Genomic DNA, 22,744 nt, shown 5'->3' with positions numbered 1-22,744 from the left:
TTTTGGAGTTCATGAACACCTTTGATCTGCCTGGTCCTGCCAGATTACTTTATACACAGGCACATATAACCATTTCACCCATCTACATGGGATTATAGCACTTAGTTAATTTCTTACAGCTCTCTCAGTTTGCACTTAATTAAAGGCTGCCAGTATCTATAGGTTGAGTAACATTTTAGCCAAAAGGCAAGATGGGTTAGTAGCCATGGAAAGTGAGGTGGATGAGAGCCTTTGTGTGGAGATGCTACATGCAGTAGTGAGGTTGGCAGTCTATGAGCTTTAGTGAGGCGGTTGTGCAGTAGCAGAGTTTGAGTGAGAGGTAGCTGAGAGAAGATGATGCTACTTAACCCTTGCACAGCACAAATGATCATTGATGTTTTCCTGCACTGCTGTGCATAATTTCTCATTCTGGAGCCATCACTGATCAGGCAGCTATCAGTTTACATTGGCTATGTTTGGTGCCCTGACCTCCTGGTGGTCTAATGGGTAGACAGTGGCCTTCCTCTCAAACATCCCATCCATTAGAACCTCCATGTCACCATCTGAAAATAGGGGGTCAGATTCCCTATCTGAGGCATTTTGATTTCCTAAAAGGACAATGGGTGAGATAGTTCCTGGTTTTCAGCTTTTAAAGTGGTATGCATCTTGACTTAAATATAGCACCAGCAACTTGTATGTTAGAAGGTCCCATCAACAGTGGGAATGTTGTCTCTCCTGCCTCAAGATTATCAAAGACGGATATCAATTGTTTGCCAAGTTAGTGGCAATTTGGATTTTTTTTTAAATCTTGCAATGTATTGACAATTTTACTGTGCATTCACATTAATATTTGTAATGTGTTCTACAGATTGACCTACAGCCTGAAATGGGTGCAAATCCATACAGCCTCTTCTACTTTGTAGCTTTTATTGTAATTGGAACTTTCTTCACATTGAATCTTTTCATTGGTATAATTATTGATAACTTTAACACCATGCATAAAAGGGTGAGTATTGTGTTCCTCTCTCATGCATTTTGATAATAGTTCAAAAATGACACATGACTTTAAAAATCACTCTTTAACGTGCATAATTCAAATAGAAACTAGTTTCTAGTCAAATTTCTAAGGTGCAGAGGATTCACACAATTACAGATATGTCAAGCTTGGGACTCCACTCATTTTAAGATTCCAACTGTATCATATTGTTGTGGCATTGTGCTTATTTAGGTGATAATGATTGAAGTCAACAAATGAAAGTTCCATTTGATGATAATTCTTGACCTTCTTGTGCCATAAATTAAGCATTGGACTGTCTTGATGAAAAATTGAAATGAGAGCTGCAGAATATTTGCAATGAGTTTGAATTATCCAACATTTTCCAATGTAAAAAAGAAGGGCAACTGTTCATCACTAGCATTAAAATTTAAATTGCATTTATAAACAAAGGACTTTAGCTTAATATATTTTATTTACACAAGTGCCCCCTCAGATTGAAGGGTAACATGGGGCAGTAGCACTTTATCTCATTGCATGTGTTTTGCAGGCTCAAACTATTATATTTGAATAACATTAGGTCATAATTTATAGTTAGCAGATAATTCTATAATTTATACAATAATTTGGAAGTGTCCCAAACAAGTGAGTAGGCAGCTCAAAGGGCATGGAGGGTTAGTTCTTTATAAAGCAGAGCTAGGGATAGGTCTGCAGAACTGTCTAACCCATGATGGGACTAGTCTTTACATGTCAGGAGTAGTGGCTCTATTATGGTGTTCAGCAACAAAAAATGTCCCTTTCCATTCAGGCATCCTGAGTTATCAGAGTTTCTTTAACCAATCAGAAGTATTGTTAATGAGCAGCACAAAATCGCAACCAGGAAGTGTCCGTTAGTGTATCAGATTCAATGTCATCAAAACTACAGAAAGCCAGATCAAGAGAGGGAAAAGAAAGATTGGTTTAAGAGACAGAAAGAGAATGCTTCTAAAAAAACTTCAACAACAATTAAGCTTTAAAGGGATAACAGTTCAGACTTGTAACAGTGAATTCCCATTGACAGTGAGGTTGGTTGGTTTGAGTTAAGAATTATCATGCCATTAACAAATGTAAAGAGACTGAAATAGTAAATTCCCATCTTTCTGTTTTGAGCTTCATCTATATTTATCCATATTTAACAGACAAGAACAGGAATTTCATATCAATTGAAACATTTGAGTGGTGAGGTAGACAAACAAAATGTAAGGAAACATTAGGGCTGAGGAACAGAATCTAGGACAAGATAGTTTTAGTAAACATCTTAAAGGAGGAGAAAGAGGTAGAGAAACAAGCTGCAATGGCAAAGAAAGTATTGCAGAAAAGTCCAGAGTTCCAGCTGTACTTATTCCCAGGATCCCAACTTTTGCTGGTGTGGAAATCTAAACTGCACACAATTTGATGTCTCCATGGCTAGAGCAAACATCTCCGAAATCTCACTTTTAATGGAACCAGGCCAGCTTTTCCTTGACTCATGGATCACAGATCTTAGAGGGTTCTCGGGGCAGCGGTTACTTCTCCAAAGAAGATTTCTGAATTTTTTTTTAACAGTTCCGCATGTTTCACTGGTACTGCCTTTAGTGTACACTGGGCGAATGGCCACAGGGAGCTGCATTCTTGGTCAAGGATAAAAAGAGGCATTTCACCTTTAACTTAGTTAACTAGCATTTTATGTAATCAATCCAATTTAATTTTATCATTTAATCAACTTATTTTTATCAATTAATTCAATTAGGTTAAATGAATAATTTAATAAGTTATAATTTATTCTTAATTTCTATTTATACTATTTATTTCTATGTTATTGTAGTTATCTTTAGTAGCTTTTAAGTTTGTTTTCCATATTAACTTGTATCAAACACTAAAACATGAACAATTTCTTACTTCCTAAGTTTGCACACATCATTGCAAACATTTAAGGTGGAAGCATTCCCATAACCATTACCAAGTTTCAGCTGTCTAAATGGATCAAGAACAATGTGACCAATGGTTTACGCCAAATGCCGTAGGCGTGCAATTACCCCGATCATCCCTTTCAACTTGGCTGGCTGTCAATTATGAAATAGAGACAAAAAAATTGAAATGAAGCGTCAGTTTTAAAATTACTCATATTTCCAGATATCCCAGCTATTAAAAACCTTAACCCAACCCCTTCTTTACCCTCCTGTAAATATCCAGGTCCAAGGAACAATACTTAAAAACAAATTCTTGTTGCTTATAATCACTTCTGCATCTTTTGATTTGGAAACATTAATTAGGTATGCTTTGAATTTAGAGCAGCAAAACTGAAAACCCTTAGGGATGGCTTTTAACTTTGATAACTGAATGATAAACTTGGCACTGCAGGCTGGCCTACGTTATATATTTTGTCCATGTCAATGAACTGGAGAATATATGTTGGAAGATAGCCTCTAATCTCCAAACAGCTGATTTGAAACTTTGACTCATTGTAAAATGACCTTCTGCCAATCAGGATTCTGAAAGGAAAGAATACTGCAATCATAACCAACTGGGGTTTACCAGACCTTGCAAAAATGGTTAGTACCATCTTTTGATCAAACCAGTAATATCAGTTTCTCACCATTCTCACAGGTTTTTTTTTTCATGCAATTCAAATGCAGTGATTAGGATACTTCTAAAGGGCCTACTAGCATAGGGATTTGATAGGCACTGCCATAGTGCTGCCATTGGGAGGTCCACTGGTATTGCTATTGTTTGAAAAAGTAGCCATACCAATGTCTCCAAAACTGAGGTTTGCTATCCCTCAGGAACAGAAAGGCAAAGGGCTGGGATACATTAACTAAAATCAAGTGGACGCCTTACACAGTGAGCATTTTGAGGAATTGAATGCCACCATATGTCTGCATGGCTAACTGTATCACTATCTTCTCAAATTCAGATGAAAGATGACTATATGATTCTTTCCCAAGACTTGTTCTAAGAAATGCCATTTCCAGTGTGTTAGTGCACTGAATTGAATTGAATTGAATTGAAGCTATTGTCACGTGTACTGAGGCACAGTGAAAAGCTTTGTCTTGTGAGCATTACAGGCAGATCACAGAGTAAAATAGCATAGATAAGTAAATAATAGGTAAACAGCAGCAAAAACCAAAACACAGGTGCAGGCGAATGCTATGAGTCTGTAAGTCCGTTCAGTATTCTAACAACAAGTCGGGTAGAAACTGTTTCAAAACCGGCTGCTGCATATGTTCAGATTTCTGTACCTTCTCCCCAATGGTAGAGGTTGTAGAAAAGCATTGCCAGGGTGGGATGGATCTTTGAGAATGCTGGCGGCCTTTCCTTGACAGCGGGCCTGGTAGATGGATTCAATGGATGGGTGATTGTCCGGGCTGAGTTCACCACTCGCTGTAACCGTTTCTGATCTTGAATGGTACAGTTGCCGTATCAGGTAGTGATACATCCAGCCCGAATGCTCTCGATGGCGCACCCATAAAAGTTTGGCCGTCATGCCAATTTTCTTAGCTGACTGAGGAAGAAGAGATGTTATTGGGCCTTTGTAACCAGCACGTCCATATGAACAGGCCAAGAAAACCTGTTGTTGATGACCACTCCCAGGAGCTTGACACACTTGGTCCAGCTCTGTGCCGTTAATGTATAGGGGGCATGTCATTTTTAATGGGTGGCACGGTGGCACAATGGTTAGCACTGCTGCCTGACAGTGCCAGAGACCCGGGTTCAGTTCCCGCCTCAGGTGACTGACTGTGTGGAGTTTGCACATTCTCCCCGTGTCTGCGTGGGTTTCCTCCGGGTGCTCCAGTTTCCTCCCACGGTCCAAAGATGTGCAGGTCAGGTGAATTGGCCATGCTAAATTGTCCGTAGTGTTAGGTGAAGGGGTAGATGTAGGGGAATGAGTCTGGGTGGGTTGCGCTTCGGCTGGTCGGTGTGGACTTGTTGGGCCGAAGGGCCTGTTTCCACACTGTCAGTAATCTAATCTAACAGCCCGCCAAATGTCAATAATGAATTCCTTTGTTTTGCTGGCATTGAAAGCTAGGTTGTTCTTAGTGCACCATTTTTCCAGGTCTTCCACCTCCCATTGGTAGTCTGTTTCATTGCCATCTGAGATTCATCTGACTATGGTGGTGTCATCAGCGAACTTGTAAATGGCATTAGTCTGGTATTTGGCGACGCAATCATGGGTATACAGTGCGTACAGTAGGGGGCTGAGTACGCACTCCTGGGGGGCTCCAGTGTTGAGTGTTAGTGAGGATGACATATAGTGCCTAATTTTCACTGATTGTGGCCCATGGGTCAGGAAACTGAGGATCCAGTTGCAGAGAGTGGGGCTTAGTCCGAGATCACTAAGTTTAGTAATCAATGTCGAGGGGATAATAGTGTTGAAGGTTGAACTGTAGTCAATGAGTAAGATTCTCACGTAGCTGTTCTTGGTGTCAAGATGTCCTACGGAGGAGTGAAGGGCAAGTGATATGGCATCTGATATGGACCTGTTGGTCCGATAGGCAAATTGGAGTGGGTTAAGGGTAGTGGGGAGGCTGGAGTTGATTAATGCCATAACCAACCTTTCAAAGAACTTCATGACCACCAACGTTAGGGTCACTGGGGAGTAGTCATTGAGACATGCTGCATGAGCCTTCTTAGGCACAGGGATGATGTTGGCCCTCTTGAAACAGCCAGGGACAGTGGCCTGCCTCAGGGAGAGTTGAAGATGTTAGAGAAGACCTCTACCAGTTGATCTATGCATGCACTGATCCAAAAAACAAAGAAATGTAGATATAAATCTTGCCAGTATCAGCTTCTACAGTCAATTCTATTGTCTTTCTTTGTTTGAATCCAAATGTGAACCTTCACTGTAGCAATTAAAATTTGTTTTATTTTGTTGAAGCACCTCATGTGCATTGCTTAATCTTGTTTATTTATGTTGACATTGGGAATTGAGTTTAATGATGGATTATCCTGTATGATTTAGTAATTGAAACCAGACTTGTATTTCTTTGTCAAGGATATTATCATTGGGAATACTGATAAACGAAAGAAAACACAACAGAAATTGCACGTATCACAAAAGGCAGACAATATTTTGTTAAAATGCTGTAATAAGAGCTGAAATCTATGATGCGATAAGTACAGATTTTGTCTTAGTTTATGCATTTCTGAATTTCCTTTTGCTTTTGTTGCAGTCACGAAAAGAAGGAGCTTTAGTCACAGTTCTAACTGAAGATCAAAGAAGGTTTTATGGCACACTTAAGCGTCTGTTTAAGACTAAACCATTTAAGAAAATTCCAACTCCTAAGGTACGCTTTGACAAAAAGAGGTTGCTTCATAAAAATACATATAAAATGCATTTATTTTACAAAATATAGCTACTATCCAGCTGTAAAGCATCCATAAAAGGCTGTAATTTTGAAACTGAAAAAATTAATTTGAACAGTTTTGTACATTTGATTTCCATATTCATCATGCTGTTAGATGCTTCGACCTGGGCACTTGCAAGAGTTGGTCTGGTTCCTTATTTATTTATTAATTCATCCATGTTTATGGGTTAGGTTTTGACTCTGAGTGAACTTGTGTGCCAGACAGTGAAAGGACCAAGCCTCAGGAAGAGTTGAGGCAGTTATGGGTAGCAATGGTCAAAGTAGATTTTATGGAGGAACTGAATGGAGAAGCTACAGCTCCACCCAGTCCCACAAAAATAGACACAAACTTACCTGGTGACTATTCTATACACCATGAGCAGGCTGATATTGTGTAGTGCGTACTTTTGGATTTTGCAGTCCCCAACATGGCGAGAAAAATGGTGAACAGGTAAAATTAGTCAGGTGAGAGGCAATAAAATCAGAGTCTTGCCATTAAGATAAACTTCAGTGATTAAGGTCTCCCTCTTCAAGTGATGGATCAAGTCTTGTCACCAGTAGGTGGCGAAAGGCCTATTCCCATGCATTGACATTTCACTAATGCTACAACTCACAAGAATTAATTTCAATAAACTGAATGGCTCAGAAACCTGACAGCAGAAAGCAGGCATTTACCTAGTGAGTTGCACTTCTTCATCCACCTGAAATGTTAACGCTGTTTCTCGCTGCCTAAATTGCTGAAATTTTACAGAAAGTTTTATTTTTATTTTTATTTATTTCCTTCTATTTATTTTCCCTCTGCATCTAATTAGATTATAATCCAAACCTGTTCCTTTACTGCTATTTTACTGCCTCATTTTCTAACCTTACATCACATTTGTTAAGGAAATAAAATACTGATTCCATGAATCATCAAGGTCCCTGATTCGCACTTTGCTCTCTCAGTTCCAGCAGACTGAAGGATGAGGTAGAAAACCTAACCAATAGAACCCAAAATGAGATTGAAATAACTCCATGAAGGCAGATATCCTGTCACCAGGTTGCCCTTGTTTATACAAGCATATTGGAGGACACTGACCCAGCTAGCACAGAGCCAGCTCCTGGAATGAACAGAGCCGCAACACTCTGGTTTATATCTGTCAGCCAGGACTTCCTGATGGTTCAGGTTAACAGCCCCAACCAGAGAACTCATATTCTATGAGATCGACCTGGATGACCTCATTCCAATCGCTACAGAGATATTCAACTCCAGCAAATCCAGACCCATTAATTTACTGGCCCATTAGCCCCCTTTATAATAGGCTGCAAATCTTGTACAACTTTCAATGATCTTTAGAAGTCTAGGACACAACTCCAGCTCCCTATATTTCCAACACCATCACTTTTACCAGGCATTCCAATTCACAAAGTCTCAATCAACCAGCAAGTGACTAGTGAAAACAAAATTTGCTGGAGATCACAGTGGGTCAGGCAGCATCCATGGAGAGAGAGCAAGCTAATGTTTCAAGGCTAGATGACTCTTATGATCGCCAACACTTTTTGCTTTCAATACAGATTCCAGCATCTACGGTCATTTTTTCCAACAGAAATTGATTAGTGTTCTTATATCTTTTCCTTATTGTTATGTTTCGGCCTGCTACAATTGAGGAGAAAGTACGCTTATTGTTCATGACAACCAGTTCAGCTGTATGTGCCCAGTTGATCAACCATTTTTCTCATGTTCACAAGGAGGAATACATTGAGCTTTGCTTTTCCCCAGCGGCAGTTACTTAAACCAGAAAACTAAATATGATGCAGCTCGAAATTAAACAATACCTGGTAACACTAGGGGCTTATTATTCATACTCAGACTCTGGCAACTTTTTCAGTAGACTTAATTGAAAAAAAAGACTCTTATCCAGTGTGTGAACAGGAGAAATATATTAATATCAAGATTAGGCAGGGAGTGCACTCCATGGGGATTTACCCTGGCTGACACCACCAGAATGAGCCAATTACACTTCCTTAACAACTGAATGTTTCTTTGAGTGTTGCAGAACGGCATTCCAAACACATTTTTCAAAATTAGCTGCCTGGAAAGTATCAACTGGGATGTCAGATTTAAAGTATTTACAACTATGTCTAACAACAAAAGCAAAATATAACAATCGCTGGAAATCTGAAATAAAAATAGAAAATGCTGGAAGATTGGATCAGGTCACACAGAGAGAAACAGAATTATGCATCAAATCATTGACCTTTTATGAGTTCGGTGCCAGTTCACCAAATGGGGCATTTTCAAAGTCAGTCATTCAATTGCTTTTTTTAATTATTTATTCATGGATGTGGGTATCACTGACTGGCCAACATTTACTGCCCATCGCTGGAGACTGGCAAATGTTACACCCTTGAACAAGAAAGAATGTAAAGATGAGTTCAACAGCTACAAGTCAGTTCCACTTCAGTGGATGAGAAACGTCTAGAAACAATATATCGGACAAATTGATGATCACATGGAGAATTTCTGCTTAATTAAGGAGAGCTAATTCAAAGGAAATGGCATTAACTATCTTGCTGGAGTTTTGTGAAGTGGTAGCAGAGAGTGTTGCGAGGGATGATGCAGCTGATGTTGTGCATGTGGACTTCCAGAAGTGATTTGCCACACAACAGACCTGTAACCAAAGTTAGAGATCATAGGATAAGAGACATTAGCAATATGGATATGGAAAGGCCAAGTGACAGGAAACAGGCAGTAGTGGTCAATGCATATATTAAGAGCTGAAGGAAGGCTGAAGGTCCGAACCACATTGTCATGGGTTTGGAGTTATATATACACCAGGCCAGGTAAGGATGGCATATTTCCTTCCCTGAAGGATTTTAATGAACCAGATCGTTTTTTTTCAATGACAATTTGTTTCACGGTCATTGTTAGGTTCTTCATTCCAGATTATTACTGAATTCAAATTCCAGCATCTGCCATGGTGGGATTCGAACTCAGGCCCCCAGAACATTACCTGGTCTCTGGATTAATAGTCTCGCAATAATACTAGTGGGCCTACCCCAATAAGCCAGCTATTCAATCCTAGAATCGTGGCTGTGGGGTTTTTTTGTCAAAGCAAACCAGGCATAAGTAGGATTGGCAGTAGTCTGAAGAACTAGGAGGAGAAAGCATTGGGAAAGAGTGAACTAAGAACTAAGAAACATTGGGAAAGAGTGAACTAAGAGTGAACTAAGAACTAAGAACTGGAAGTGACATATCAAAGTGACCTTTGATATGTCACTTCCAGTACTCCCTTTAAGAATAGATCTGAAAACATTAAGTGGGGCATTGATACTCTAAGTGAGATCATGCCTGCTGAATTTAGAGACAGATTGCTAAAGCAGATGCTAGGACCATAGGATGGTTACAACACAGAGGGAGAACATTCAGACCCAAGCTGGTTCACTGTAAGTCCAATTTAGTTAATCCCTCTCCCCAGCCGTTTTCCAATAATCCTAGAATATTTTTTCTGTTCAGGTGCTTATCTAATTTCCTCTTGAAAACCATCATTGAAACTGCTTCCATTTTCAGGCAGAGCTTTCAAAGTCTTAAACACTCACTGTATATAATAATGTTAAATTATTTGCTCTTCTGTCAGCCATCTTAAAATCTTCTTAATGGCAGACCCTGCATGATTCTGAACAATTCTCAAACTTCCTCTTTTCTCAGAAAAACAACTTTAACTTCTCCAAAGGCATTTAGGCAGTGTTTGTTGATACCTGCAACTGAAGACACGTGCTCATTCGGGAACATGCCTGTGCGACATTCCAAATATAATATGTCTTCACCTATCATCCTCTGAACTCTACTTTCAATCTCTCCCTCTCCTGGACCGCATTCCCACAGAAACTGTTTGCACGTGCACGCACGATTTAAATTAGCATGTAGCACACAGGTGCTGGAGGCAACAAATGCAGCCATCCATTTAACTAATGTTCCTCATTCCTGGAAAAACTCTGAATACTCCAGTCTGTATTCTTTTTAAAGCCTTCCCTTTTTTTGATACAGTGTGATGATTACAATTAGGCATAATAGTCCTTGCTAAGACTAACCTCATGCTTTGTATAAATTCATCATAACTTTCTTTTATCTTACTATGTGCCTTTACTTCGAAAGCGAAGGACTCCTGTACCCTTGTAACCACTTTCCCTGATTAGAATATTTTCGGACCTCAGGGTTGTTGTATGTTGGCTCCTAGAGTATTTTCACACCATTACCGGCACCCAACATACTTCCAGGTTTGAGATTTGGAGATACCGGTGTTGAACAAAATCACGCAACACCAGGTTATAGTCCAACAGGTTGAATTGGAAGCACTAGCTTTCAGAGCACCGCTCCTTCATCAGGTGGTTGTGGAGGACACAATTGTAAGGCACAGAATTTATAGCAAAAGTTTACAGTGAGATGTAACTGAAATTATACATTGAATAATACCTTGATTATTTATTGAGTCTTTCGTCTGTTTGAATACAATGATAGTTTCACTTCTTTCATGTGTAAATCACAGAACTTTTTTTTAAAAGTTGCATTCTCAGGTTAACTGTAACAATTGGTGTTAGCTAGACAATATGTTGAAGGTATGAAACATGAAAGAAGTGAAACTATCATTGTATTCAAACAGACGAAAGACTCAATAAATAATCAAGGTATTATTCAATGTATAATTTCAGTTACATCACACTGTAAACTTTTGCTATAAATTCTGTGCCTTACAATTGTGTCCTCCACAACCAACTTCACCAACACCTTCCACCCCGACCTCAAATTCACCTGGACAGTCTCAGATTCCTCTCTCCTCTTCCTCGACCTTTCTATTTCTATCTCAGGCGACCGAATCAACACGGACATCTATTACAAACCGACCGACTCCCACAGTTACCTGGATTGCACCTCCTCCCACCCTGCCCCCTGTAAAAACGCCATCCCATTCTCCCAATTCCTTCATCTCTGCCGCATCTGCTCCCAGGAGGACCAGTTCCAAAAACGTACAACCCAGATGGCCTCCTTCTTCAAGGACCACAATTTCCCCCCCGACGTGGTCGACGATGCCCTCCACCGCATCTCTTCCACTTCCCGCTCCTCCGCCCTTGAGTCCCGCCCCTCCAACTGCCACCAGGACAGAATCCCACTGGTCCTCACCTACCACCCCACCAATCTCCATGTACAGCGCAACATCCGCCATCATTTCCGCCACCTCCAAACTGACCCCACCACCAAGGATATATTTCCCTCCCCTCCCCTATCAGCATTCCGTAAAGACCACTCCCTCCGTGACTCCCTCGTCAGATCCGCACCCCCCACCAACCCAACCTCCACTCCCGGCATCTTCCCCTGCAACCGCAGGAGGTGCAAGACTTGCGCCCACACCTCCCCCCTCACCTCCCTCCAAGGCCCCAAAGGAAACCTCCATATCCGCCACAGATTCACCTGCACCTCCACACGGCTCATCTATTGCATCCTCTGCACCCGATGTGGCCTCCTCTATATTGGGAAGACAGGCCACCTACTTGCGGAGCGTTTCAGAGAACACCTCTGGGACACCCGGACCAACCAACCCAACCACCCTGTGGCTCAACACTTCAACTCCCCCTCCCACTCCACCAAGGATATACAGGTCTTTGGACTCCTCCATCGCCAGACCACGACAACACAACGGTTGGAGGAAGAGCACCTCATCTTCCGCCTAGGAACCCTCCAACCACAAGGGATGAACTCAGATTTCACCAGTTTCCTCATTTCCCCTCCACCCAGTCAAATCCATCAAACCCAGCACTGCCTTCCTAACCTGCAATCTTCTTCCTGACCTCTCCGCCCCCACCCCAGTCTGACCTATCACCCTCACCTTGACCTCTTTCCACCTATCGCATTTCCGACGCCCCTCCCCCAAGTCCCTCCTCCCTACCTTTTATCTTAGCCTGCTGGACAAACTTTCCTCATTCCTGAAGAAGGGCTTATGCCCGAAACGTCGATTCTCCTGTTCCCTGGATGCTGCCTGACCTGCTGTGCTTTTCCAGCAACACATTTTCAGCTCTGATCTCCAGCATCTGCAGACCTCACTTTCTCCTCCACAACCACCTGATGAAGGAGCGGTGCTCCGAAAGCTAATGCTTCCAATTCAACCTGTTGGACTATAACCTGGTGTTGTGTGATTTTTAACTTTATCCAGGTTTGAGAACCTAGTTGCAGGAAAAAAATGTTCAAAAATTGCTTCCCAACTTCTATTTTTCATCGCAGTACGCAATGACCACTTTCTCTCCGCAATATATATACCCTGTAAAATTTAATGAACTGGCTTCTTCATGATTGTCTTCAGAAATTTAAGGCCATTCTCCCGCAAAAATTGTGCATAATAGAATCCATTTGCATCCATTCATGAAAACTGTGGACTCTTTTCCTAATTTAACTATTCCTGCGTTGCTTTAGTATAAATACTCAAGAAGCATAACAATTAGTTGGCTCTTTTGAACTGAAAGCATATATAATAAACTTCATTGATTAGATCATAATTCCATACTTCATGGCTAATTTCCCTTCACAAGCAGTACAACTGATGGAAGTTCCTATCATATTCTTCACCTCAAAAGTACTGACATGCCTTTTCCATAAAGATTTATTTACAGTTTTGCAACATTCAACAAGTTAGGCAGAAATTTACCCAACTATTTCACTCTGTAACTCAGACCAGCAGAGAAATGGGTCTTTGGTTTTCCCGTGTATTTGATTGTTTCACTTTTTTAAATTCCTTTTGTATGTGTTCAATGTGTCTGGGTTACATTAGTGTAGGAAAGCACTTGTTCTTGTTTAGCATAAGGACCTTTTCTATCATAGGTCATATTTGTTTCATTGTTTCCTAAAATCAGGATATTATCTGTAACAATATTTATTCCTTTGCTGTCATGCTACACCTGTGTCATGATGTATTCAATAATTTCCACAGTTGAAATGGCCCCAAAGGGCATATCTGCCAAAAGGATTAAAAAGTTAAACTTTGATAAGTATAGTTGTTCTTTTCCATGGTCAGAATTTATAACAAGCAAGCAAAGAGATGTTATCATTGTTAACTTTGATGCTATGTCCTCAGTGCTTTATGTTGGACAATATTCTTCTCTATAGCTTTTCTTTAATGTTTAATATTTAATATGTAACTTTTACATTATTTTCCACTCATCCATTATGTAACATAACCACTGTTATTATAATTTTAACCCAATGACTTGGATCTTTCACCTTCTTTATTACCTAATTTTCTTCATTCTAGCTGGAATGTAATGAACTTTAGCACAAAGTGCAAATAACATTCTTTTTGTTGAGCGTATGTATCTGTAATCAATTGTAACCAATATCTTATTTGTCTCAGATCATCATCTATTTGACATAAGTAATTGTCTCATTCTTATCCTCAGACGGCTACGATTTGCTTTAGGTTCTTTGATTCATAAGGATATTTTATTTTACTTATCATAAAATTAAAACAATTTTATTAATTACCACAACATACATATGTTTAGCTATAGGTTAGACTTTGTTCACTTGACACAATTAACCTCAACTTCAACTTCAAAATATTTTTTGATTAACTAATTCTGATTAGCTTTACTGCTTGAAAAGAAAGCTCTATTCCAGTCATTTATAAAGGTGCAAGCATTTAATAAATGTTCAGTTATCCTGTGATGCACTGCAAATATCTGCTTCCTGCAGATCTAAACTCTTTTCTCCTGAATTATCTGGCTGTGATTCAAACAACTTTTGGTTGAATTAGTTGCACACTCTGCTTTCCTGCCACACATTGTAAGTTTTTAATTGTATCAACATACCTTTCTGTCACTTTTATGCTCTTATTGACTACAATATTTCTTTGATCTGCTCTACTGTTGGCATGTGTAATGTGCAAGGACTGGCTGTTCTCACAGTTCCATAATTGGAATTCTAGATTTTGGTGCTTTTCTTTATCTTTCGTGCACAACATTTCGTGGGCATTTTCCTATTGCTTGATGTTGTAATTACTGACTTTGTATTAGATTTGCATAATATTGTACTTGGCTTCTTATAACCTACCAAAAGACAGCACAACATTAATTGGATTAATTTGAAATAAACAACAACGCTATTGCTGTATACTTAAAATCATCATGTGTCCAACATCTTGCCCATCTGATATCTCTACAATCCCCTATCCTTGCATTACTGACATCTAATCCTTCTAAAGTTATTAGCTGACTAACGTCCTATTTGATTGACAGAATGACCTGTCTGCCATCCTTACCTGTTTCATTTTCACTCTGAGACTGTCATTCCACAGAATGAATGCAGTTTTGGTTCTTGTTTGGCTCACAAGGATAATTTTCTTTTCCTTATCACAATTTAGCAAAATGGTTTTATCTTATCACCTCACATTTGGCATTAGGGTGGGCATTGTCCATTTCATGAAATTTAACTGAACTTGCAAAGATACTTCAATGAAAGCAAAGAACTGCAGTTGCTGGATATCTGAAAGAAAACCAGTAAGTGCTGGAGAAGCTCAGCAAGTCTGAAGTATCTGCGGAAGAAAAACAGATTTAATGTTTGACCCCAATGATTGTTTATCGGAACTGAAAATAACTGGGAAAGGGTGGCCTTTATGTTGATGGCAAGATTGGGGAAGCGAATACATGGATTCAGGATCCAGAGAGAGAGAAAAAATGGATAGGCATAAAAAAGAGATACCTGATGATAAGCCAAAAGAGATAAATGCTAGGGAGGTGCTAACAGAAAGGGTAAATGATTGAAAATGGGTTGGCTGTACTGGAGCAAGAGTCAAGAGTGTGGTCTTGGAAAAGCGCAGCAGGTCAGGCAGCATCCTTGCTTTTCCAGCACCACACCCTTGACTCTAATCTCCAGCATTGGCAGTCCTCAGTTTCACCGGAGTGGAGCAACCTACAAATCAGGACTTGGGTATGTGGGGAATGGTAGTGGACACAGAGGAGAGTGTTCACATTCTGAAATTGTTAAACTCATGTTGAGCCCTGAAAGCTGTAAGGTCCTCAGGCAGGAAAAGATGTTGTTCTTCCAGCTTACGTAGAGCCTCACTGTAAAACTGCAGCAGGACCTGGGACAGAAATGTTGCGATAGGAACACAGTGCTGTGTTGAAGTGGCAGGCAACTGGAAGCTAGGGATCATTTAACAGTAGGTATTTAGCAAAGCGGTCAACCAGTCTAAGTTTCAATTCCCCAACGTACAGGAAACTACATTGTGAGCAGCAAAGACAGTGGACTAGATTGAATAAGGTGCAGGTAAATTGTTGCTTCACCTGGAAAGAGTGTCTGGTGCCTTGAATAGTCAGGACAGAGGAGGTAATTGGGCAAATATTGTACCTCCTGCAATTGCATGGGAAGGGATGTGTGAAGAGGTGTTGGAAGTGAAGGAGGAGTGAACCAGTGCTACTCCAGCACTTTCTGCTTTTGTTGCAGTGATACTTCCACTGATCATTCAAACTTCCACTCGTATTCCTTTAAAGACTGCTGGTATTGTATAAATCTTCTGGCTGTCTTTTATTGACTTCTACTGATCTGCACATATATTCTCCCTGCAGATCCAGATTTGTTTTTCTTTAGTAACATGCTGTGACACATTCAACTCATATTTCAACTAATATTCTCTCTCTAATTATGTTTTCCACAATGATCTGTATCCACATGGCTTGGCAGCAAATCTAATGCATATTAGCTAGTTCTTCCTGTTTGAGATTAAAATCTTGTAGTGAACATATAGCCTTCTCTGCTATGTCCATTAGTAGTTCCAGATTCCAGTTCTGCTCTCACTCAGCTCCACTCCTTGCCTCGTTTATCCAGTAAATAGCAATAAAGTGTTCTAATTGGTTTCCAAGACCCATGGTTGTATTAAAATCAGAGTATTTTCTTTATTTTACAGCAGTGCTGCAATAATTGATTAACTAGTCAACACTCAGTAAATGAAGAAAGAGAAATGAAGAAGGAGTGAAAGAGTAATTAAGCAAATGTGTGTGAGCAAGACAGGTTTTCTGATTTATCAATACCAGTTTCCATTGCTGAAAGGGCAAAATGTACAATCAGAACATTTTGGCACATGTCAACAACACACACATTTGATTGCTTGAGTCCGCAATATAGAAAATTAAATGAGATCCTTTGAAAAAATCTCTACAACTGTATTATTCCTCCACCCTGCTTCCAGCAAATCCTGTGTCCATTGCTCATTATTAAGCAAAACGTTCTCACATATTAATGTGACTCCACAAGCTTTGAGGCTTAATGGAGTTTTGTTTGGAATTCCAGGCCATTATTATGAACATCATGCAGAAAAGCATTTTACTCATAACTGACTATGGAAATTATGTTCACATTGATACTACAGTGAAGAGTTTTGACACTATTTTAAACAATTTATACAGCTTTGAATACAAAATTATTTCTTAAAGTCTGAATTGCTATACCAGTTGCTCACATTCATTGCATGAAAAAGTGGCAGGGTGTAAAATAAGATTGTCTATTAGATGGACAAGCTACATATGACAGATGGTGAAAATCTGAAATAAATCAGAAAACGTAAAATATTTCTCACAGTTTCTAGTATTATTTCAGATTTTCCATTTCTGAATGACATTACTTGAAGTCAGAGAAGGTTAACCTAACCAAATTATTGGCTCGGTTTTAACTCAACTTGAGCACATTTGACTATACATCAAGGTTTTTCAGTGTTCTATCCTTAGCGTCTGGTAATAATCAAATGCTTAGATGTTTTCAGCTTAAATTACTCTCAATTTGTCTGTAAGTGACCTCTTCTGAAGAAGCCTAAGATTGTGCTTTGTACCATGCGTGAATATATTGTGAATGATTATTATTTATCTGGCATTAGCAGCCATTGTAAGGCTTGACTAGATCTTGGTGAGAGGTCCAAAAAACCTTAACTTTTCCATTTGTACATCAGTGATACAGCATGATTTACTTCAATTTAAATCAATCGTAGCTTGATATCAACATAAAACTATATAACAGAAAAACAAAATCATCCAAATTGATCTAAGCTCCAATGGATCTGTGGCCAAAGGACCTTAAAAGACTTTCTCAATGTCTTTCCCTGCTATGCAAGAGTCGAATCTACCATATCACCCGATTGCTCTTCATAACCCCAAACAACCAAACTTTCTGCAACTCATACATCCCATCTGCAAACCCCTACACATTCGATAGCTTCACCATCGTTAAATCCCCCACGATCAATATCCTAGGGGTTAGCATTGATCAGAAATTGAACTGGTATAACCATATAGATATTGTAGCCCCAAGGGCAAGTCAGAAGCTAGGAATCCTGCAGTGACAAACTCACTGCCTGACTCCCAAACATTATCCCCCATCCACAATATAAAAATCAATATAATAGGGGTGGGGTGGGGGAGTGATTGCCCAGTGATGTTAATGCTAGACTATTAATCCAGAGACCCAGATAAAGTTTTTCTGGAGACCTGGGTTCAAATCCGCTATAATAGATGGTAGAATTGAATTCAATAAAAATCTGGAATGAAACATCTAATGAATCCATTACTGATCATTATGGGAAAACCCATCTGATCCATTTAGGGAAGAAAACTAACATCCTTACCTGGCCAACATGTGACTCCAGCCCCACAACAATGTGATTAACTCTTAATTGCCCTCTGTGCAATTAGGGATGGGCAATAAATACTGCCCTAAGCAGTAAGGCCCTCATTCCATGAATAATTAAAATAAAGACATACTTTCCGCTTTCCTGGATGGGTGCAGCACCAACAATACTCACCACCCAGGACACAGCAGCCCACTTGATTAACATCACATCTATTAATATTATTTCCCTCTACCACTGACGCACAGTGGCAGCAGAGTGCAGCATCTACAAGACATAAAATTCACTAAGGCTTCCAACACAACTTCTTCCAAACCATGGCCACAAACATTCAGAAGAACATTGACAGCAAACACTTGGGAACAGCATCACCAGCAAGTTCCCGTCATCATCCATACTGAGAAAAATATTGCTGTTTGTTCATGGTGCTGGGTAAAAATCTTGGAACGGCCTCCCTGATGGCTCTGTGGGTATCACTACATCCCAAGGAAATCAGTAGTTCAAGAACAATAGGCTGAAGCAATAAAGGTGGCTCTCTGAGGCTAGGGAGTCTCTAATTGACTCTCCAACATTGAGAACCTGACCATCACCCTTAACTGGACAGGTAACCTCTTTACATGCCAATTATGATTCACCCACATGAAAAATCTTAACTTTAAGCAACTTCCCCAGGAGAAAGATTTCGGATTTAAAAATTATCTTGATTCTATCTGTGACAAAAGTTAATCCTAATTCAGCTGCACAATTCTACCTTTAAGAGTACAAAACAATGCTTTATAAAGATTTAGCAAGCTCCTTACTTTTGTACTCTTTGCTCACTTAAAAACGCCAAGGCTCCTACACTTTGCATATCATTTTAACAACCTTCTCAACTTACCCTAACACCTTCAAACATTTGTGACACCCCTCCAGTTTTGTCTGGTCCTGTGCCTTTGAAATTGCGCTAAATAGGACAACAATTATCATCAAAAATTGATAAATTCAATTGTCATCATGTGTGAGGATTCCATAAGGCCATAAGGTATAGGAACAGAACTAGGCCATTCAATTCAATGAGTCTGCTCCGCCACTCGGTCATGGCTGATATGTTTCTCAACCTCGTTCTCCCACCATCTCCCTGTAGCTCCTGATCTCCTTACTAATCAACAACCTATGTATCTCTGTCTTAAATACACTGAATGACTTTGTAACCACAGCCCTCTGCAGCAATGAGTTCCACAGATTCACCATCCTCTGGCTGAAGAAAGTCATCCTCATCTCAGTTCAAAAAGGTTGTCCCTTTACTCAGAGGCTGGGCCCTCAGATCCTAGTTTCTCCTATGAGTGGAAACATCTTCTCCACATCCACTCTATTCAGGCCTCTCAATATCTGGTAAGTTTCTTTGAGATCCCCCAGTTATCCTTCAAAACATTGACTATAGCCCCAGAGTCCTCAACTGCTCATCATATGACAAGCTCTTCATCCCCAGGATCATTCTTCTAAATCTCCTCTGGACTCCCTCCAATATCAACATATCGTTCCTTAGATACAAGGCCCAAAATTGCTCACAATATTCCAAATGCGGTCTGACCAGAGCCTTATACAGCCTCAGCAGTACATCTCTGTTCTTGTATTCTAGTCCTCTTGAAATGAATGCTGACGCCTCATGTGCATTTCTAACCGCCAATTCAATCTGCAGGTTAACCTTAAGAGAATCCTGAACGAGATCTCCTAAGACCTTTTGTGCTTCAGATTTCTGAAGCCTTTCCCCATTTCAAAAATAGTCAACCCCTCTATACTTCTTACCAAAGTGCATAACTTCACACTTTGCCACATTGTATTCCAGCTGCCAATTCTTTGCACACTGTCCTCACCTGTCGAAGTCCTTCTGCAGCTTTTCCACAGACTCAACACTACCTAGCTCATCACCTATTTGTGTGTCATCTGCAGACTTAGCAACAATGCCCTCAGTTCCTTTGTCCAGATTGTTAATGTCTAACGTGAATAGTTGTGGTCCCAATACTACTGTCTGCAGAACTACATTAGTCACCAACTACCAACCTGAAGTCTCCTTTATCCCAACTCTTTGTATTCTGCCAGTCAGCCAATTCTTTATTGTATGCAGTACCTTGCCCCTAATGCCATATGCTCTTACCTTGTTCAGCTGCCAAATGTACAGCATCTTGTCAAATACCTTCTGGATATCCAAACAGTTCAGGGTATATGAATAGGTAGGGTTTGGAGTGATATTGGCCAGATGCAGGCAGGTAGGACTAGATTGGGTTGGGATATCTGGCTGGCATGGACGGGTTGGACCGAAGAGTCTGTTTCCATGCTGTACATCTCTATGACTGTGACTCTGTGACAATGAAATCCACTGAACAAGTTGTCCAACTTGTTATCTCCTCAAAGAATTCTAACAGAACTGTCAGGCATCTTATGATTCTATGACCTCCTCTTGACAAAGTTTTGTTGACTCAGCCCTATGTTATTTTGCACATCCAAGTACTTTGCAATCTCATCCTTATTAATGGACTCTAAAACTGTACCAACAACTAAGGTCAGACTGACTGGCCTATAGCTTCCTGTCTTCTGCTTCCCTCCCTTCTTAAACAGGGATTTTACATTAGTCGTTCCAATCCCCAGGACCTTTCCTGACTCCAGTGATTCCTGAAAGATCACCACCAAAGCCTTTACACTCTCCTCAGCAATCTTCTCTAGAATTCTGGGGTGTAGTCCATCCAATCCATGTGATTTATCCACCTTCAGACTTTTCAGCTTAACCATCACCTTCTCCTTAGCGATGGCCACTCACCTCTGCCTACTAACTCTCTTGAAGTTCTCAAACGCTGCTGGTGTCTTCCACAGTAAAAACTGATAAAAGTACCTATTCAATTGCTCAGACTTTTATTTGTTCCACATTACTACTTCTTCAGTTTCATCTTCCAGTGGCGCAATGCCTCTCTCTTACTTTTTAAATATCTTGCAATTTTCTTTTATATATGTGTGAGCTTACCCTCATATTTCAACTTCTCCCCCTTTGTTGCTTTTTGTGTTTTCCTTTACTGTTTTTTATCATGGCTTCCCAATCCTCTGGCTTCCCACTAACCTTCACCCAATTGTATATTTTTCCCTTTGCTTTGATGATGTCCTTGACTTCCCTCATCAGCCACAATTGCCTTATCTTCCCCTTAGGATATTTCCCGCAGGAAAATGGCCCTTTTCAGCAAAAACAAGACAACATATGCCAGTGTATCTTTACAGTTAATTACAGTTGAATTAACTTTTTTTTTAAGTTGACCAAGATGTGTGATTCCCTCCCCAAACCACCCAACCTCTCAACCTCCCTTTACCCATTTAAGACTCTTCTTAAAACCAATCATTTTGACAAGGCTTTCAGAAGGAATGTTGTTCCAACAATCCTCGCTACTCTTTTGTTTCTTGGTAGTACAGGTCACAGGATGGAGAATAATAGCTTTGTATTCTGTAAGGTCCACTTCTGCCTCCTCAGCAATTGTTGCTGACTCAGCAAAGAGTGAGCTGGTGATCCCAAATCTTCATCTCTTGACCTCACTGGAAATTTTCATGAGCATTATCAAAGCCGTACTAATTCATCATATTCATGTTGAATTATTTAATGGCAGATTGACTTTGGTGGATAATATAGGGGTACTTGTAAGATGCTAGTCACAAAGTAAACAGACTCAACTTACTTCAACAAGGTAAAGCTATAGCCACCATAGCCTTAGTAGACGTAAGGCTGTTCTCTCAGGAGAGAGACAATTATTGATGGTTTAACCTGGGGTCATCGGGCAAGAGAGATTCCTTCATGGTAATCTCTGTCAGTGTGGGAATAAAACTCATGCTGTTGGCATCAATTAACAATACAAACCAGCTGTCCAGCCTACTCAGCTAACCAATCCCCTCAGCCTGAGTCTTACAGCCTATGTTGGTGATTAGGCTGATCCAGTTAGTGGTCAGTGTTGACCAATTAACAGTCAGAACAAAGTAAATGGGTCTCTCTTTGGAAGTTTTCATGGATTGCAGCATTGATGTCTGGTTCTGGAAGTTACTGCAATGTACAGACCTTGGAGGCCCACGTAGCCAGTAAGAAAATTAGAGAAAAGGTGCCTGTCGACCACCTGCAGCAGCAGCATGACAACCATCACAATCCCCTGCCACGTTGCAAGCCTGAAGGCTGGGGCAATGGAGTGAATGTTTGTGTACATCTCCAGCAGTCCCTGAGGAACGAGTCCTAGTTCTCCAGGGCAGCCACCAGTCAGTCAATTGTACTGTCACTGCACTGCTACAGCTTCAGGGCAATGAGGGTCATTACATCTCGGATGTCTTTTTGCCACTGCTGCTCCTCCTTGTGGATTTGGATGAAGTCATTGATTGCCAAAACCACAGGGCCCTTTTCTGATGGGGATTGAGCCAGTGTCTGGTTTCCAGCAGACCTCTGAATGATAGTAGCCTGGGGCAAATTTTTCCATGGCCAGATTATGTATGAACGCGCTCTCTGTCCACAATTCTCAAATTATCTGGGTTGTTGGAGTGGCAGGAGGTAGCTTAGATGATGTTTGCTCTGAGGCTTCAGTACTCTTGTCCTCAGAGGTCAAGATGGCCACTTCTGGGGGAATCAACTGTTTCTCCACAAAAAGTAATGAGTAGGAGGCTGGAGAAAGCTAAAAGATACAAGTGAGGGAAGGCTTCATGGCCAGTAGTTTATGATGATGCGTAATGTTTGAGAATGAGAGTGTGGTTAACAGGAGAGTGGCAATGAGATAAAAAGG

The 22,744-nt window shown here is 40.3% G+C and overlaps 1 protein-coding gene across 6 annotated transcripts in view; it reads left to right on the top strand.

Annotated features, from left to right (window-relative positions):
* Positions 1-22,744, top strand: part of LOC122554926 (sodium channel protein 1 brain-like) — a 159,199-nt gene that overhangs the window by 121,975 nt on the left and 14,480 nt on the right. For all 6 annotated transcript variants that reach the window (XM_087989221.1, XM_087989215.1, XM_087989229.1 and 3 more), the window contains 2 exons: positions 848-985; positions 6,163-6,276. In XM_087989221.1, coding sequence (XP_087845347.1) covers positions 848-985; positions 6,163-6,276 — 252 coding nt within the window. The remainder of the gene's footprint in view (positions 1-847; positions 986-6,162; positions 6,277-22,744) is intronic.

Source organism: Chiloscyllium plagiosum, unplaced genomic scaffold (genome assembly GCF_037043375.1).
Source record: "Chiloscyllium plagiosum isolate Xiang-an unplaced genomic scaffold, Cpla_swu_hap1 HiC_scaffold_1, whole genome shotgun sequence".
NCBI classification, from domain to species: domain Eukaryota; kingdom Metazoa; phylum Chordata; class Chondrichthyes; order Orectolobiformes; family Hemiscylliidae; genus Chiloscyllium; species Chiloscyllium plagiosum.
This window is presented reverse-complemented; position numbering and strand designations above follow the sequence as displayed.